The 20,229-nt window shown below is 48.9% G+C and overlaps 1 protein-coding gene across 1 annotated transcript in view; it reads right to left on the reverse strand.

The window, feature by feature from the left end:
* ADRA1D (adrenoceptor alpha 1D) overlaps positions 1-17,600 on the reverse strand; it is a 77,685-nt gene extending 60,085 nt beyond the window's left edge. Inside the window, exon 1 of the mRNA XM_074991671.1 lies at positions 16,451-17,600. Within this exon, the coding sequence (XP_074847772.1) occupies positions 16,451-17,405 (955 nt within the window). The 5' untranslated portion in view covers positions 17,406-17,600. The remainder of the gene's footprint in view (positions 1-16,450) is intronic.
* Between the last annotated feature and the right edge of the window lie 2,629 nt (positions 17,601-20,229).

The raw sequence follows: 20,229 nt of genomic DNA on the forward strand, positions 1-20,229 counted from the left end.
TGGAGTCATGGACAGCAGTGGCGCTGGAATAGTTGATTGCGTGGAGGTGCTGAGCTGAACCCCCTCAACCCCTTAGGGCTGGGGCCAGCTGTGACCTTCCATATAGGGCTGGTGGATGGAACACTGGGGGCAACAGTGGCATTCACAGAGATGGCGGCCAAGCAGGATCCCAGCTGACAGCAGAGACCCTGGGCATGGGGCCAGCATTGAATGAGACCTATGGCCAAGCGGGATCTGGTGCCAGCAGCAGAATCCCCAAACAGCAACAGGACTGGCTACCAGGACCCTCGGTGGCAGTGACTCTAGGAGGCAGGGTTGCGGCCGGGCTGACAGCTGCAGAGGTGTGGGGCCAAGATGCCCAAAGACTGGGGGTGCTGCAGCACCCCCGCACCTATCCTCCTTGCACCAATGACAGACAGGCCCTTTTGGCATTCCAGTCTGCCTTGCCACCAAGGCAAGCTGGATCATGGGATAAATGGCCATTTTACACCAAAAATCACAATGGCGAGTCCCAGTCCCAAAGGACCAGTCACTTTGTGCTCAGACCTGAAAGTAAAGACAATACCTGCGGCCAACCCTGCAACAAACTAAGTGAAGGTTTAGCAGCTAAGAAGTGTTAAAACAGGAAACAGACACTCACAAATGAGTTGCCCTCTGAGATTTAAAAAGGTAATATTATAAACTCCTAAAATCAGCAGCTGTATATGCCCCTTAAGGTTGATTCGTGCCAAGCAGCGTAAGGATTTCTTATATTCAGGACTCTTTGCTCCTCAGTGTCCATACAGCAAAAGGGTTTGAATTCCGCTTCACTGCAGAGTCCAAGATGATGGGATGAGTGCATGAGCAGGGCTCCCTTTCCTGGAAGGAGTTTGGAAGGCAATTGTCCTCATTTGCTTTGAGAGGGCATGTTATGGGCAGCGCAAGTGATTTACCTTAATCAATTCTTCTTTTCCTGCGTGGCGAGTTACACAGTTACAGAAGGTTACAATGCCAACATTCAGTATAACTTCAGACCCAGAAATGCCAATATTATAAGTGAGATTAATACAGGCCACATCCTACAAGCATTCCATAAAGCCGAACCAACTGAACACATTCTTATATCACTAATATCCAGGGTAACCACACAGGTGAGTGAGCCAGACTGGTTTCAGTGTTCAGTGAGAACGGGACTTTGGCAGGACCTGGCACCTGCTCTGGTTGCATTACCCATCCAGGAGCATTCTCCACTTGCTGGCAACGAAGGGAACATTTTGCACTCATCGGTAGAGGAGGCAACACAAGAAGCCGGGCCAGACAGAATCCAGCATGCTTGTTTTTTCAGCAGTACTCATCACACCCATCACAACTCACACCAGCAGGGCTCCAGTTCAGGGAAGAAATTAAATGTGTTCCCAACTTTCAGCACCCAAGTAGCCTCACAGACGTGAAGACAGGGTTACACGCCTTGCTGAACTGGGGCCACTATTAACTGCTGTGGCTTACCAAGATGGGTGACTGAACTTCAAGTGAAAAGGGTGAAGAGGGAATGCTGGGACTTGCTCACTAGAGTTGGTCAAAACCTCCCATGATGCACCACTGCCCCTTTCCAAGGTTCCTAGGGAAACCTTAAATCTGATATGGCTTAACTTTTGAGTTCTTGCCTTTGTAACCTTATGCAAAGTCTTGTAATTTAGCTTTTGGGTGTGTAATGCCCTGGGTGTTTAAAAAGCCCAACTGATGTCCACATGGGCAACAGCAAGGCTGAAATCTTTAGATCTGCCTCACAGACTCCTGCCTCTTGAGCACAGGGAGTAACTGACAGCAGTAGGAAGTTGTTACCTTCTACGTGGATCAACACTAGACAGAGATGAGACACACTTTGAGTAGGTTTCACAGATAATTGCTGACAGCAGAGGAAGGGTGAGACTTGGGAATCTTGGATTCCATTCTTGGCTTTTGGGGGACTTTTTCTTCTGCTAGCCACAACCTCTTCTGCTTCATCCCTCCAATTTCTTCTGTTGTTTCCCCCACCCCGTCATCCTGCTTGTGAGAGACTCATGTCTTCCCCACCCATTGCTCCTTGCCCAGCTGCTCCTAGTCATTGGAGTCATTGAAAGCAAAGGAGAGAAAGGTTATATGCCTTAGGTTCTGGTGCTTGGACCCCAAGCCAGCACGAAACAAAACAATTCCAGAAGAGCAACAGCCTGTAAAGCCCCAGGCATATGCACAGCGATGGTGGAATCTTCAGAGATTTTTGCTCTAGGAAGTCTTTACTGAACCAATGCATGATGGAATTTTTCAAAAGCTTGAAAGGCAGCTACCGCTGAGTGGATTTTCAAAGGGATGGCAAAAGGCACATCCCTGACGTAACAGCCAACCCTCTGCCAAATTTCAAGGCCCTGCACCAAAGCATAGTGGCACTGGAGTTTTTCAAAATACAACTCATCACTATTTAACACGAGCAAAAAATGTATTTTGTTTCTAGCATCATTCTCCTGAAGGGCTGAGCCATTTTAGCCACGTTAGCTGAAATTTTCCAAAATTACAGCTCTCTTGGCAATATTGCTTTCCGAGCTTGATGTCTTTATAACAGTGCTTGTTATCATCACAAAATTGTTAGCAGCTACAGATAATTCTATTTGTTCCAGTAATTCTATTTGTTCTATTTGCTCAATTCCAAATAAGCTGCTAAAAGATAATTCCGTAGCTGCACTGCAAGACCACGCCAAACTCCACCCGCACCCATGCTCTACGTTGTATCAAGCTTACATCACTTCTCATTAACCGCACGACTAGATGCAGTTAGCTAATATTTGCCCAAAGTTGGATTAATGGAGAAGGAACAGGTCATTAAATGCTGTATTCTAAAGCTCTGGGGCAAAATTCCATGCAGCTGGATGTAACGACTCCATGAGACTGTTTTTTTCAAAAAGACATTATGTGGTATAATTTGGATCAGTTTTTGCCCCTTAAAAGAAATCCAAAATATTTAGGGTGAAAGATCAGGAACAAAGAGGTGACACACTCTTGAATCAAAGAAATGTTAAGCGTCTAAGCAATTTCTCTGCAAAATGTCAGACTAGTTACCCTGGGCAAAAGTCTCTGTGGCTGTAAACTCTCACAGCGTCACTATCTGTACGTCAGCAGCGAGTCTGGCCCAATAATAGCAACCCTCATTTTGAAAGCACATCACAGGCATTAATAAATAAATCCACAAAACGCTCCTGGGAGGTATCTGAGGGAGAATGAGAATTTGTTATTTCCAATCCTGTGTTCACTCAGCTACGATTTTGAGGTCTAATCCAGCTCCTCTGCAGCTCTGTCAGCAAGAAGCATAAAATCATAGACTTCTAGGGCTGTAAGAGACCTCAGGAGGTCCTTGAGTCCAGCCTCCTGCCTAAAGCAGAATCACCCCCAACTGAATCATCCCAGCCAGGGCTTTGTCAAGCCGGGACTTAAAAACCTCTAGGCATGGGGATACTACTGCCTCTCTTGGTAACGCTTTCCAGTGATTCACCACCCTCCTAGTGAAACAGTTTTTCCTAATATCCAATTCAGACCTTCCCCTCTGTAACTTGAGACCATTGCTCCTTGTTCTGCCATCTGACACCACTGAGAACAGCTGCTCTCTGTCCTCATTAGAGCCGCCCTTCAGGAAGTTGAAGGCTGCTATCGAATTGCCCCTCACTCTTCTCTTCTGCAAACTAAACAAGCCCAAATCCCTCAGCCTCTCCTTATAGGTCATGTGCTCCAGCCCCCCTCTGCTGGACCCTCTCCAATGCATCCATGTCCTTTTTATACCGAGGGCCCCAGAACTGGACACAATACTCCAGATATGGCCTCACTAGTCAGAATAGAGGGGAATAACAGCTTCTTTAGATATGCTGGAAATATTCCTCCTAATGCACCCCAATATGCTCTTAGCCTTCTTGACTACAAGGACACACTGTTGATTCGTATCTAGCCTCTCATCCATTGTATTCCGCAGGTTCTTTTCTTCTGTATTGCTACTTAACCAGTGGGTCCCCAGCCTGCAACAATGCTTGGGATTCTTCCATCCCAAGTGCAGGACTCTGCACTTGTCCTTTTTGATGCTCATCAGATTACTTTTGGCCCAATCCTTCAATTTATCTAGGTCACTCTGGACCCTATCCCCACCCTCCACCAGGTTACCTCCCTCACCCAATCACGGCTCTGTACCCTCTCTGATCACCCTCTTATTGTTAATATGCCTGTAGAGACCCTTCTTGTTACCATTCACATTCTTTGCTAGCTGCAGTTCCAATTGTGCTTTCGCCATCCTGATTACTCTCCTGCATTCTCCAACAATGTATTTATACTCCTCCTTAGTCATCAGTCCAAGTTTCCACTTCTTATACCTATGCTTTTTGAGTTTAAGCTCTCCAAGGACTCCCTGGTCAGCCAAGATGGCTGCCTATCATATTTGCTTTTCTCACTGCCCATTGTGCCTTCAATAAGGCTTCTTTAAAATATTGCCAATTCTCCTGAACTCCTTTCCCCGTCATATTAGTTTTCCAAGGGGATACTGCCCATTGGTTCTCTGAGGGAGTCAAAGTCTACTCTTCTGAAATCAAGGGTCTTTCTTCCTTTTGTCAGGGTCCTGAAATCCATCATCTCATGATCACTGCAGCCCAGGTTGCCATCCACTCCTATTTCTCCTACTAGTTCTTCTCTTTTTGTGAGCAGCAGGTCAAGATGTGCATGGCTCCTGGTTGGTTCCTTCAGCACTTCAGTTCCCCAGAAAGCCAGCTTCATGGGTTCCTCTTGTGACACTAGCCCACCTTCTCCCTGACTCTGGTGCATGGTGAGGTCTCAGGAGAAAGGCAACTTCGACAGGGTGTCCATATGGCAGCAATCCATAAGGCAGCTGGACTTACTTTAGGGCAGGTCTACACTAGACCTGAAAGTTGATCCTAGATACACAATTCCAGCTGTGACAATTGTATAGCTGGAATCAACATATCTAAGGTTGATTTATCAGGCAGTCCATCCCAGGGGAGATAGGAAAGAAGGCTTTAAGTCACTTTGACGTGGCCTGGATCCCAGGAACATCCAGGAGCCAGTCTGGTCCCTTTGTAATATACAGCAGACTCGAACTGTATCAGGCTGTTTTAAGGGTATGTCTATACTTACTGGAAGATCACCCTTGTCAGGGTCGATCTTCCAGTGTTTGATTTATTGCACCTAGTAGGTGTGTGCTAAATTGAACCATCAGGGCTCGACAGCTGACCCTGGTACTCCCCATTCTTGTAAGGAATAAGGAAGGTTGATGAATTTCTCCTATCAAGCTGCCTTTATAAGGTTAGCTGTTGCCTCCCACTGTTTTCAGTGAGATCAAAGCCATGCCCCCAGGGCAAAATAGCTACCAGTCTATGGTGCAGGGGGCTAGACAGAACACTAAGACAGTAAACTGTTAATAGCCACTGGATCCATGTCATCTGGGTCCCCAACAGTGGAATTCACTATCCTGGTTCCAAATAGATCTGGGAAAAATTATAAGTTGCCATTTTAGGCACCTAAACCCCAAGTACCTAAAGCAGAATAAAACAGTATAAAACCCACCAGGACCTTGGCTGTAGCTTTTCTCTCCACATGAGTGTCTCTCAACCTGTGGTCCACAGACTATGCCTGAGGAGAGCGTGAATGACTAAAAACTGTCTGAATCACAGCTGTACATGACATTATGACTAGGAAGCAACCACATAGATACATCTGGCTTTCAATCTCTCATTTTTACTAACTGTAGGCAAACCCACAAAACCTAGTTACATATATATATATAACACACACACACACACACACAACCACAACCACACTGTTGGCTTAGGTGACAGAAATCCAGGGAGGGCTAATGGATGGATCCCGATTGTTTAAAGAGATGACAGTCAGTTCTTATGCACTATTTACTCCTCTCCTCTAAAAGGAAATTTAAAATGCCCATTTACTAATGCCACACTATCTAAGCACTATAATTAAATATATGACAACCTTTTATTTTTTAATACTGTTAGAAAGTTTTCCCATGAGAAATGTATCCCAGCATAGTCTAACCAAAGCAAGAACATCTGGTTCTCTTTCTTTCCTAACCTTCAGCCAGGAGATGAAAAGTAAGCCAGGAGATTTTCAGTGGGTTGTTTCTTTATAAGGGAAGGCCTGAATGAGCCAGTCAATCTGCCATTTCAAAAGTGAAGTCTATGACATAGAGGCCCAATCTTTAGTTTCTGTCTCGGAGAACTCAGTGGAAATGAAAGAAAGAATGAGATTGATACAGATGTCAGACATGCTAAAATTTGTGGCAATTTGGGTAGAGGGTTAATAGCTCTGTTTGCAACATTTGGGTTAGGTTTCAAGCACTGGAGGGTTTGTTCAGATCCAAGGCTTTAGGGCTTAGGTGTATCTCTTTTGGGAACTGATCCCACAAAGAGCTGAGCATCCTTGATTAGAGCTAGATGAAATTTTCTGGCAAAAAATGCCTATTCAGACTTGTTTAACTTTTTGTGAAGTTGTGTTGACTTTACCAACTTGTTTGGGTTGAAAAAACCAACAATTTTTGTAAGTTCTGAAAAAAATTGCTTCATTCTGACATTTTTAAATGCAGCATTCTGTTTAAAATGTCTTCTGTTCAGAAATTTTTCCCAACTTTATGTAAAAAATTAGACATTAAAATAGCTGCTTGAATCAAGCAGAATATTTTGCATCAGTCATATGGAAGATTTACTTTGAGCCAAAGCTATTTTATTTTTTAAAACACTTTTAATGTTTGAAAAAAAAAAGTGAGGAATCATTTTCAGCCTGACCGGGAAATGACTATTTTTCAACCCTTTGGAATTGCTAGTAAACTGAACAATCAGTTTTTCACCCAGCTTTGCTCTCAGTTCCCACTGAAGTCAAAGGGATCCATGGATGTTCAGCACCTTCCAGCAGCAAGGCCAGATTGTGTGCTGAACCTTCAAGAAGTCTGTCAGCTCTCGAGGGGACTGGTTCAGGTAAGACTCTTGAGCTGAGCTGTACCATATGGGCCTCCTGGCTCTGAAAACTACAGCAGGAAAACTCAGAAGAGGTTTCTTATGAGATTCTTGGCATGTCCTCATCCAGTCCCGAGCAGAAAAGCCATGGGAGTCCATGGCCATTCGCTCAGTAAGTCAATAGACTCTGGATTCAGTTCTGCCTAGAACAAAACACATAAATAAAAGTCTGTGTGATCTGGTGTAACAAACACCATCTTAATCCTCACCAGGGACTGAACGCAGAGCTGGGGTATGAACCTCAACAGCATGAGCAGAGGACTGAGGGTACCTCTACACTTCAAAACACCCCAAACCCAGAGCAGCCCCTCCTGGTGGTTGTGTCAACTGATGTGGTTCTTGGAATTCATGCTTCTGAGTTAACAACAGCAGCGTGGTCCTTCCCACTTGGGTTGGAGCTGGGGTTGTGAGACCCAGTCTGCCTTGCCTGAATGGGAACATCTCCGCTGGTTTTTTTTTGCCCCTTTGCGTGAGCCTGTATCTGTTGACTCAGGATCAGAGACTCCTTGCTGGGCATCTTTATTTTTTGCAGTACAGATGTTCCCTCAGTCCCCTGGCTGGTATCTCTAGCAGATTTAAGTCCTCCCTGCATCAAACATAGAAGAGGTCGTATAGCAGACTTGACTATAAATTACAAAATCACTCATAAAATGGCTTAATTTGGGCAAAGGATCAGTTCAGATTCTTTTTAGATATAAGCCCAATGCATACAGTGGACTTACCCAACTGGTGTATTCAGCCCAGTGATTTACACCAGGGTTCAGCTTCCTGTATTGTGTTTTCTATACCAGTTCTGCCATCCCTAGCACCGATGAATCCCTTACATAAAAGTGAATAAAAACAGAATAACACTTACTGTACTATGCCCTTTCACAAAGCCTTCCTCACCCCCTTTAACCAACTTTCATGTACCCAATATGGAAGTACATGTACTGTTCACAACAGCACAAACAGCAGGTCTTTCTCAGGTTAGCTGCAAATCAAATTCCCTTTCCCTGCTTTTATAATATACACACAATGTCATTACTGAAAAGAGCCACAATCATGGTAGGATTAGCCTGGATTTTCTGCAAACCCCCTTGGAAAGAGTGACTTGTGAAAAGCTTTAGATAGATAGATAGATATACGGGGAGGGATAGCTAGCTAGATAGAAGGTGTGTAGGTGTGTATGGGGAGGGATAAATAGATAAGATAGCTGGATGGATAGATTTTTAATCCACTGAGGAACAACCCAACAAATACAAATATGAATCTAAAACGACCTGGGCTGAGATGATTTAAAACTTAGAGCTAGATTATGGCCCTAGGCACAGCCCTCAGCAACGTAAAATGCATGAGGACAGAGACAGCAAGCACCGCTAGCATGGGTATTAATAGCAGTGTCAAGGGTGAGGCACAGCTCAGGTGTGTACAGTACAATGCTGTACATGCCTGAACACCCAGGGCCAATGCTTACAAGGGCTCTTTATACACCCACACAGCCTCTCCCATGTCTACTGAGCTACTTTTAGCAGCATAGTGTCCTGCCACCTCCTGGCTGCTGGAGCTATTCCCTGAGGCATGTAGTTCCGCAGATAGCGCCGGTATTTCAACATGCTGCCATAAGTATAGCCACAGCTCAGGAGAAGCACCCGAGAGCTTTCTGACTGACATTTGCTGCTATCTGTACCCTGCTCCTTCCTTGCTCTCAGGAGGTAGCAGTGTATTGCTCCCAGAATGCCATGCTCGATCAGCCCATCTGTCCAAGGAATAGAGGACAAGGCTCCGCTCATTCCCTCCCTCTCTGTCCACATGTTCTGGGGCTGGTGTAAGCGAGTGGGCGGCCCCATTTACTCTCATGCACCAATACTCAAGGCGCAGCTAACACAGGGATGTGGGAGGGTTGGGGTATTCTTACTCCTTCCCGAATGGTTGGTTAGTGTGAGCCAGAATCTAGCCCTTTGTGGGTAAAAACAGACGTGGGCCCAGTGGAGACGTCCTGCTCTGGAATGGAGTGTGTGCGTGTGGGGGGTGGGGTGGGGAGAGCTGGATCCTTTGTTCAGTTTGGTCCCATCTCTAACCACTACCCTGCAAGTGACTTTGGGGCCTTCCTTGTAGAAAACAAATGCAGCAGAACCAGTGACAGAGAGAGAGCTGTGTTAGTCCAGCAATACTTTAAAGACTAACAAAATAATTTATTAGGTGATGAACTTTTGTGGGACAGACCCACTTCTTCAGACCATAGCCACACCAGAACAGACTCAATATATAAAGCACAGAGGTCCAAAAATTGTCATCAAGGTTGACAAATCAGAAAAATGTGTAAATGACAGAGGGAATACTCAGAACTGTCGTTTATATTCAAATTCGACACGTTAACGCCTGGTTTGAACCGGGACAGCAATTACTTGGCCCATTATAAGGACTCCTTTACATGCTTTGTTATACCCAGCTCTTAAATTCCCCTCTCACACACCCCTCTCCTACTACCCCTCTGCTCTCCTGATTTGCCAACCTTGATAACAATTTTTCTGATTCGTCAACCTTGATAACAATTTTTGGACCTCTGTGCTTTATATATTGAGTCTGTTCTGGTGTGGCTATGGTCTGAAGAAGTGGGTCTGTCCCACAAAAGCTCATCACCTAATAAATTATTTTGTAGTCTTTAAAGTGCTACAAGACTGCTTTTTCGTCTTGACAGCATACACAGGCTCTGTCCACACACCAAGAACAAGGTCGCTGGCCAGCAGGGTTCCCACTAATATTTTGCATTCAAGGGCAGTATAAATGTTGTTATGTGCACCAAGGCTTATATATAGATGTGCACCATCAGTAGAAACACATGTTGCCTGCTGTGGGTAGCTATGGGCTCTCTGCTAATCAGCTGGGTGTCTGGCACTTGAATCTCTCTCAGGCAGTCACCCAAGTGCTCAGCCAGGTACACTGCAGTGGCTAGGCTGCCCTTTAAGGAGGATAGTTAAGGTAAGCCTAATATACTACCTGCCTTGGAGGTGCCCTGCTTTGCCTGCCCTGGATCAGCTCCCTGTCCCAGGAAAAGAAGGCTTCCCAGCCTAGGCTGAGTCCTCATTTCATCTGCAGGAGAGCAATGCATATGTGTTGGTTGGTTGGGTGGGTGGGGAGAGAGTGTGTGGTGTATTTGTCACTTACCCGCATGGGCATGCTTTTTTGCTGCCTGAGCTCAGATGAGCCAGGGAACTGACCTCTGCCACACCCAGGTAAGGCTTCCTCATGCTAAGAGTAGGTGGCAGCATGGTACTTCCCATGCATGAGGCCCTGAGGAATGTCACTTCTCTCCAGCACTATGCAGGCAGCCTGAGATGAGATACAGATTATAGGCTGGGGTTGGAATGGTATTTTGGGGCCTAGCTGAGTCTTTAGGTGCCTAAACACCTGAGGAAAGCCAGCCTCTAACCTCCGAGGCATTCATCTGTGTCCTGCTCATGGGCAAGGTGCTTTGGGATAGCCAGCCGGGGGGTACGTTTAACTCCAGAGGTCTGCAGAGAGTCCACACACTCCCCTCTCCATTGGAATGTAGGACACACCTTTCCGTCCATAGGAGCTGCACCTGCTCAGAAAGGGAAGCCAACACGGCCTACTGGGGCCTTGGGTGTGCTCAAGGTTTTGTCCCTAGCTAAGCAAACAGCTTCTTAAAGTGTTTCATTAGCCATGCAAATATATTCTTATTAATTGCACTGATACTCTTGATGATTACATCGTATGCTTGGGGCTATGCAGAGCAACGCCAGGCAGGATGTAGGCTACTCAGCTGATCATAGTCCATGGAGGTACTAGGAAATTCATTTAGATTTCAAGCAATATTTTTGCAGGTCATTCTAGGGCCAAACAACTGGATAACACCACTTTGTATTTATCTACAGATTTATCCGAGATCTCACAGTGCTTTAAAAATATTAATTACTTAAGCTCCCCAATACCAACAAATTTAGTAACTAGTAACAGAGTGGTAGCCGTGTTAGTCTGTACGCCAGTAAAACAAAACAGCAGAAATGTAGCAGCTCATCACTGAATAAATCATTTTGCTAGGCTTTAAAGTGCTACAAATTAAATAACTGTTATGCCTTTTTTACTGGTGGGTCCACAGAAGGGTTATTTAGTATGTCGTGGGACATACAGAAAGTCAAGAATAGAACCCAAAAGTCCTAATCTGTGGATTGCTGCTAATCACTAAGTATACTCTTTTTCAAAGAAGGCTTGATCCTCAGCTGATGGAAAATGATGTAACTGCTGCAACTGCAAAGGATCTTTTCTGATTTATATCCACGGAAGAGCTGTGCATTTTGCCTGTGAAGTCCCACAGTATATTTGCAAATGCTCTCCTGCTAAGCACTGTTTAGTCATTCACACATTTGAAATGGTGCAATGCAATTAAAAGACATCAAACACTGCATGGGTTTCTTTTTTGAGAGTCAAACAATAAATGAACTTGTGCAATTTTTGAAAAAAAAAATCTAACCTCCCCCAGGAAGTTGACATCAAAGTCATTTTTTATATGGAAACTGTCAAGTTGCACACATGGAGAAAGAAAAATGTAATTAGGGAATATGCTCCAAGGGGAAGGGCCAGAATTTCAGCTGGTGTAAACTGGCATCACTCTATTGAGTTGTGTGGAACTAGACTGATTTACACCAGCAGAGGAGCTAGCCCAACTTTCTAGCTGGAAAAAGACAATGTGTTTATTAAAAAGAAATATTGGTGGGCACTATTACTCCTCTGTTCCTATTTAAAATAACTCTGTTGTCGAGCTTCCAAATTCATTAAGAGCATGTAGAAAAATTGGGGTAGGACTTCACAGTGGAGTCAGAGTATCCAGGCCTGCATGCCTAAAGGTGTGACCACACATCATATATGAAACTGATAAAAAAGACTGAATTTATACCACTCAGGTTTCTATCATCACATTTTTCATGTCCATAGCACATTACATCCAACGATTCCAAATCTCTTTACACCCTATGAAGCCTCATAACGCTTCCCATTGGGGTGAATGGTGCCTGCAAGAAGGGCAGGGGGCAAGAGATGCAGAGAGGGCCTCCCAGAGGGGCAAGGAGAGGGGCACTCCATTTAGCAATTGAAATTTGGGTGGGGGCACGGGGGGGCGTGATGTGTGCATCCCACACGCTACCATGAGTCACCCATGCTGCCCATTAGGCAGGTCAATAACATTATCTCCATTTAGTGCAACAGAAAGCAGAGGCACAGAAAGGGTTAAATGGCTTGCTTAAAGTCCCAGTGAATGGGGATCCTGGCTCCCCATCTGCTGCCCGGAGCAACATACAATATATGACTGAGGGGGATAAAACAGCAGTCAGGTGAGCACTTTACAACTAACAAAGTGATAGCTAGCTAGCTAGATGATGAACAGTGCAGAGTAAATAGAGAAGCGCTGTTAAGCCAAGACCCGGCGGCCACCAATGTTCCTTCTAATTTTTGTACATCCTTGTGCGGAATAAATGTATTTACGTGCACAGAGGCATGTGTGGATGTGCACAGCCAGGGGGAACAGACGCTGACAGCTGTGGCTGTTCTGCTAACCAGCAGGGTGGCACTTGAATCTCTCCGGCTCAGCTTACAGGGCACACTGGTGGCCACCCAATGATTTCAATATACGGCAGGTTTAAAACAAACCAAAGGAAGTATTTAAATATATATATAATTTCATAGACGTGGATGGAACCTCTGGAGGTCGTTGAGTCCAGCCCCCTGCTTCCTCAGCAGGACCAAGCACCATCCCTGATAGATTTTTTTTTAATCTATTTACCCCAGGCCCCTAAATGGCCTCCTGGACTCCCTATGGGCTCAAACCGCTAAGCTATCCCTCTGCACACAACACACCATGAATGTGTAGAACTCATTGCCAGGGGACGTTGGGAAGGACAAAAGCACGACTGGGTTCAGAAAGGAATTAGTAAGTTTATGAAGGATGGCTCCATCTTTGGCTATCAGCCACTGTGGTCCGGGATACAGCCCCATGCTCTGGGTCTCCCTAAATCATTAATTGTCAGACTCCGGGACAGAGTCTCTGGAATGGGCCTGTCCTGTTCATCCCCTCTGGGGCATCTGGCACTGGTCACTGCTGGAAAACATGACACTGGGCTAGATGGACCATTTTTCTGGCCCAACAGGCTCTTCTTACATTCTTGGTCTCCCTTTCTTACTTGGGGTGAGAACTGGCTCTTAAATACACTTCAGCTAATTAATCCTCCTAACAGCTTGATGATGGAGAGGAAATAGCACCACCATCATCAGAGGGCAACTGAGGCAAAGCAGAGCAATGACTTGGCCAAGGCAGGATTAGAACTCAGGACGCAATGCTCTGGCCTTATGTAACCACCCACAGGTAGGGTTACCATATCCCCCTCACCCAAGTAGGGGACAAGACAGGAGAATGGGGGCAGCTGCCCTGCTGTGCCTGCCAAGGGCTACCTCTGCAGGAGACCTTCCTGGCTGCCCCACACCTTGGGGTGCCAGGAAGGAGGTGGCAGGCACGCTGGTGCACTCCCAGCTTCCTGAGTCAGAGGGAGCCAGGAGCCAGGAGCCAGGCAGCAGCCACTCTGGTCTGGCTCCTGGCTCCCCGCGGGGATCCAGATGGCAGCTGTGCCATCTGGCTCCCATCTCCCTGAGCGGCCGGGAGCAGGAGGGCAGTCACGCAGGTGCACTCCCGGCTTCCCCAAATACGAGGCAATGAGCCCCTTTTACAAATAGATTGGGCCACCTTCCTGGCTGTCCAGAGGGAAACAGGACAGATGGTCACCCTACCCACAGGCAGTCTCAAGCCTGGGACCGCTGGAGCTTCGTGCAGGGCCCTTACGGGTTGAGCTAAAAGCTAAGAGGCTCTCAGCAGAGGAGACATGCTCTCTCTCTGGAAGTGGGCTTGATGCCACTTCCTGGGACAGTTAACCACAACACCTAGCTGTGTGGGTTGCACTTAGACCTTGACTTATTCAACTACATCTGAACTTGCCAAAGCATCGTTAGCAAGAGTGACGCCAGAGACGATTTTTAAAAGGGACAAACCCACCGGAACAAACCTCTTTTAAAAGTGTTTGGACAGAGTGGCTGTGTCCCAGTGACCTTGTGATTGATTTTTCCAACAGACTAAACAAATCCGGCTGTTAGGTCACCTACACCAAGCAATGACCAGACTCCTTGAGGTGTTTCATGTAGTGTAAATCTCAGACACACAGCCCTTGATCACGTGACACCTCCCTTGGGCTCGGATGACCACAGGCTGGGAAAAAATGCCTGCCTAGTGTCAAGAGGATGCATTGTGACCTCTCTAACGCCCCCTCAACAATGACTAAGGGCATGAGAAAATCCCATGTAGAATGGCTCTGAGATTTCCTGGACCATAGGACTTCCCTAAGGCTGTTTATTTAATGACTTGTCTGAGACAGGAGAGTGATGGTTCTCCATGTGGTGCCAGATCTCAGCTGGGGTAGGTCATTTACACTGATTTTCAGGAACTTTTTTGACTTATGCCAGCTGAGAATCTGGCTCACTATCTCTGGGGGCCTGAAAGGGGTAAGAGGTGCCATATAAATTCCCTTTTCTTTATAAAGTGGCTGGGTTGCTCGATGGGGACAATCTACTGGCATGGGCCGAGGTGCCTCCATCCTACCTGGTGAACCAGCACTTGGGTTTCTAACCAAGGTAATGAAACCTGTTGGAACTGGGCTCTGCCCACTCTTCTTCCCAGACCCACCAAGGAGGCCTGCATGCCAGAACAACAAGGGCACAAAGATTTTAACCCTTAGATTCCTGGCTGGGGATACTCACTATGAGAGTGGCAGGGCGACGGTCGTTTGAACACCGCTTTGGGTTTTACTGCACCTTTCATTGGAGGATCTCGAAACGCACTCCGGACATTCCGAATTAAGCCTCGTGTTTTCTCTTTAAGATAGGCGGGTCTCTACAGCCTTCCTTTTACAGACGGTTAAACTGAGGCACAGAAGGGTGAAATGACTTGCCAAATGCAGGGTACTAACCCAGAGGCAGACGCAGGAATAGAATACAAGAGTTCCTGCCTCTTGGCTTGCGAATGAGCAAATCAACAGCCCCGATAAAGTGTGGTACCTCCCAAGCTCACAGGGGAAGGCGGACAAAGCAGGACTTTCATCTCTCAGCAAGCAGCACAGGGACGGCAGCGGCAGCCACGGGACAGCTGCTTCCACTCTAAAGAAGACGTTGGCTCCTGGTCCAAATACGTCCCTGATCTCACAGTTTACTGATGGCAATAGCCTTAAACCAGACCCAGTATGTTTGCAGCTCTGCCCAGGTCTGCCCTCTCCTTGTGCAAAGGGGACTGCCTGCTCCAAAGCCCAGCGAAGTCCAGGGGAGTTTTCCCATCAAGCCCCGTGGCCTTTGGCTGGTGTTTGGTGACACAGTGGGATGTGGGTGAAGGCTGCCCCTGGAGTCTGGCTCCTGGGGAGGCGAGACAGGACTAGGAGCCTCACCCAAGAGCACAGGACTTGGGAGATAGGGAGCGAGGGAAGGACCCACTCTTGATGGACCGTAAGGTTAAGTCACCGGATTCTCTGCATAAGCCCAAAGGCTCCCTAGGTGGGCCGGGCAGTGGTGCATGCGTGGTGTTCACCCCAGCCTAAGCCAGTTTCTGATCTAGACCCCGGGGGCCTCAGAGTAGGGGGTGGGTCACCTGGGGCAGCGTGAAATTTCCTAAGCGGGGGCACAGCACAATCGGCTGCTGGGTCTCAGGCTTCTTCAGCTCATTAAACCTGTCATATGTTCCCCTTTTTACATTGGGGTGTTCACGTTGCTACACCAGTCACACAGTTTTGACCTTCTGCAAAACTTATTTTGTTTTCTTACCCATGCCAAAAGGGGGTTCTTTTCTCGCATACACACAGCCTACATTTCCCTAGGTTGGGATGACAATAGACAGGCTGTGTGTGTGTGTGTGTGTGTGTGCGTGTGCGTGTGTGCGCAGGTGCGCTAATTTCAGGGACGAAAAGTGGAGTCCCATGTAAAAAGTTTGCTCACTCCAATCTAGACCAGCTCCAGCTGCTGGGGGTGGGGCTCAGCTCTTTGGTGACAGACCATCATGATTATTCACCCCCAAAAGGATCCCTCCTTTCATTGCACCTGGGAAGGAACCCTCGAAGTTCTCAGCTGGGGGGACACCCCACAGTGGGGGTGAGGGGGTGGCCAAACCCCATTAGCTCTTTGGAGACCACCATGGTGACCCCCCCTCCCTTTCACTTCACCTAGGAGGGACCCTGGAAGTTCTCAGCTGGGGGGACACCCCACAGTGGGGTTGAGGGGGTGGCCAAACCCCATTAGCTCTTTGGAGACCACCATGATGACCCCCCCCGCCCTGTCTTTGCCACGGGGCGGGACCCCTGGAGGCCGCCCCCCCCCCGCTGGGGAGGACCCCACTCACTCACCCAAGGGCAGGACGAAGAAGAAGGGGAACCAGCAGAGGACGAAGACCCCCACCACGATGGCCAAGGTCTTGGCTGCCTTCTTCTCGCGGGAGAACTTGAGCAGGCGCACGGAGAGCGAGCTGCGGAGGTTGTGCCCTTTGCCGCGGGAGCTGGCCAGGGGGTCCTGCCCGGGCCCGCTGCGGCAGTGGATGCGGAGCACCACCTGCATGGACTTGCTGCGCTCCTTCTTGACGCCCGCCTCCAGGCTGCGGGTGGTGCGCCGGGCCACCACGTAGACCCTGAAGTACATCACCAGGATGACGGCCAGCGGCAGGTAGAAGGAGCAGAGGGAGGAGAAGAGGGCATAGCCCGGCTCCTCCGTGATGCGGCAGATGCTCTCGTCCGCCGGCGGCGGCTCCTTCCAGCCCAGCAGCGGCCCCACCGAGATGACGGCCGAGGCCAGCCACACCACGGCCAGGATGAGCAGCGCCTTGCGCTCCGTCATGATGGCCGGGTACTTGAGCGAGTGCTTGACCCCGATGTAGCGGTCCACCGAGATGATGCAGAGGCTCATGATGGAGGCCGAGCAGCACAGCACGTCCACGGCCGCCCAGATGTCACAGAAGATGCGCCCGAAGACCCAGGAGCCGCGCACCTCCAGCGTGGCCGAGAAGGGCAGCACGGTGGTGCTGAGCAGCAGGTCGGCCATGGCCAGGTTGACGATGAAGTAGTTGGTGACCGTCTGCAGGTGCCGGTTGCAGGCCACCGAGAGGATCACCAGCAGGTTGCCCGCGATGGCCGAGAGGATGAAGAGGGCCAGGAAGAGCCCCACGCCCACCGCCTGCGGGTCCAGGGCGGCGGGCAGCGAGGTGCCGTTGCTCTCCGCTTCCTCCCACGCCCTCCAGGACCGGTTGGCGCTGCCCTGCCCCGTCTGGTTCCCCTGCGCGCTGGCGTTGCTCAGAGCGGGGAAAGTCATTGTCGGAGGCTCCGGGCTCCATGGAGGGCGGCCCGGCCGCTGAGCACCTGCCACCGGTGTCGCGAGTTGCGGCCAGTCCTCAGCCGGCCGCTGCTCCGCCCCCTGCAGCGGGGAGGCTCCCGGGCCCCTCAGAGCAAGGGGTCCCCCCACCTCCCCCGGGCTCGCTGTCAGCCGAGGAGAGGCATCGCTGCAGGAGGCGGCCGCGGGCAGGGCGGATGCAACAGGAGAGCGCTTGTCAGTTTCACGCCTCTCCTCCCCTCCCTTCCCAGGCGCGCAGGCAGCGAGGTCCAGCCTGGGGGGGTGGTGTGGGGGGGGGCTCAAACTTTGCCTGCAGTTGGTGGCCCCGCGAGCTCTACTCCTAGCAGCCACTCCCGGCTCCGCCTCGGGCGCCCCCGGCGGAGGGGAAGGCGGGGAGTTTGGACTTGGGAAAGCCAAGCGGAGCCCAGCGCCCGGGCCGGTCGCGGAGCCGCTGCAGCTGCACCGCCGCAGGGTGCGAAGCGCTCCTCGGCTGCGGGGCGAGCGCCGGGGGACGGAGCCCCCGCCGGGGCTTGGCTGTTTAAAAGCGGCGAGCCCCGCTCAGCACGCCCCGCTCGCTCGCTCGCTGCGGGAGCCACGCCCCCGGCTCACGCTAGGGGGCAGCAAACGGCTGGGATCGTCCCCCGCCAGAGCGAGCGGCGGCTCCCGGGGAGCGAGAGCGGGCGCGAGCCCCGCGCCAGGCGCCTGCATGGGGTGGCGGGTTACAGACCCAGCTGCGGGGCAGGGCTGCGAGCCGGCCCTGGACTGGGCTGCTGCCCTTTTCGCGCTCCTAGTGCCTGCTGCCCTGCCACGACCCTCCACCTAGCTGCTCCATTCCCGCTCGCCTTCAGCCAGGCAGCTCCTCACCCCTTCCCTGGCGTCTCCAGCACCTGCCCACAGCACCCGCTCCTTCTCTCCTGTCCTCCCCGGAGCAACCGTCCTTCAGCCCCGCCGTCTGCAGCCGAGCTCCCCCGACTGCCTTCAAAGCACCAGCGAGACGGCAGGAGAAATGCACCAGCTACTGCACGAGCAGGAGTCGCCCCGTCTGCTTTAAACCCTTTGCAGGGCTGAGTTAGAGAGAGCAGCTTGCATTAAGGCGCTTTGTGGTGGCTTGTTCATACAGTCACTCTCCCGCTTCCCCCAGTGATAAACCCAAGTCCCGTTGCTCGTGATTTATTTCTAACGAGCCTCTCTATACATTATGGTAGGGCAGTGACCTCCCTGGACCAGTTCCTAAACTAGCTCCTACTGTACACAGGAAATATTTGCTTTCAGTTATGTTTATCTTGCATTTTAACAACGATTTGCCCTCCCCAGTGGCAACAAACATTTGCAACAAAGTGATTTAAGGGCTGCCTTAGCAGAGCCTGCTGATTCATGTGAGGAGCAGAACTGGTCCAAATGTTGTGTAGTTTCCTTGAGGCTTTTCGGGAGGAAATGAAAGAAGAAAAAACAACTTTTTAATTTTGCATGTGGACGTGTAAGCTTCATCTTTGAAATGGAGATGTCCATCCTCCTTCCATTACTTCCCAATTCCCGCCCCCCCGTAGCAAAGAAGGGCAAACACACTCAGCTGAAAATAACTGTAACAATCCCCAAACTCTTTTTTAAAATTTATTTATTTATTTATTTATCTGGTAAGAGGACACCATTTCAATCACAAGGACAATTTTCACTTCCCCTCAAAAAGAAAATGTCTTCATGAAAACATCCAGCTGTAAGGGGAGGGCTCCTCAAACTTTTCTTGTAGTTGGTGGCCCTGCAAGCCAGAGAACTCTGCACCTTGCAGTCACTGCCGACTCTGATTCTTCTTCTTCTTCTTCATTTTTATTATTATTATTATTATTATTATTATTATTGCATGCCAGGGGTGCACAAAGTCGGGGGGAACAGGCCCTGGGGAGGTATGATTTTTGGTAAGATGGCACAGCAAGATTGGCTGGATCTCAGGCTTACCCATCTCATTAAAAATTTTGAAATCTCTTACTGTTTTTATGTATGTGTGTTCACATTTATATACCAATTAATAAAGACTTTGCATTCTACATGCCTATTTTTTTACATTTGTCAAAAGGGCTTTCTTGAGTAGTAACTCAGTTCATCAGCTGCATGAAGGGAAAGAAAAAGAAAGGGATAGTAGGGCAAAAGAATTGGGAGTGTTATATCAGAGCTAATTCCATCAGGATAGATGTGTCTAGGAAGGTAAGAATGCCTAAAGTGGAAAATTCCTTGTGGTAATGAGAGAGACACTCTCAGTTCCTATTCAGACCCATTCTGATGGTGTCAAATTTGCACGTCGATTCCAGATCAGCAGTTTCATGTTGCAGCCTGATTTTGAAGGTTTTTTGCTTGATGATAGCAATTCTCGAAAGCTTAAACTGTAATAAAACTGTTAGTCTTTAAGATGCCACTGGACTCCTTGGTGTTTTTGCTGAAACAGACTAACATGGCTACTTCTGAAACACACACACACACAGACACACACACACACATGCATGCATGCGTGCACGTGCACACACACACACACACACACACACACACACACAAAGGCCATGTCTACACTTACTAAAAACTTTGAAATGGCCATGCTAACGGCCAAATCAAAGAATACTAATAAGCCACTGAAATGAATGTTCAGTGCCTCATTAGCATGCTGCCAGCTGCAGCACTTCGAAAGTGCCCTGGTTCTCTCGCCTGCAGCTCGTCTATATGAGGGTCCTTTTTGAAAGGACCCTGCCAACATCGAAATCCCCTTATTCCCATCAGTTGAATGCCCTCCCCCATGTAAATGAGCTGCGGCACTCTCAAA

This window comes from Carettochelys insculpta, chromosome 4 (assembly GCF_033958435.1).
Source record: "Carettochelys insculpta isolate YL-2023 chromosome 4, ASM3395843v1, whole genome shotgun sequence".
NCBI lineage: Eukaryota > Metazoa > Chordata > Testudines > Carettochelyidae > Carettochelys > Carettochelys insculpta.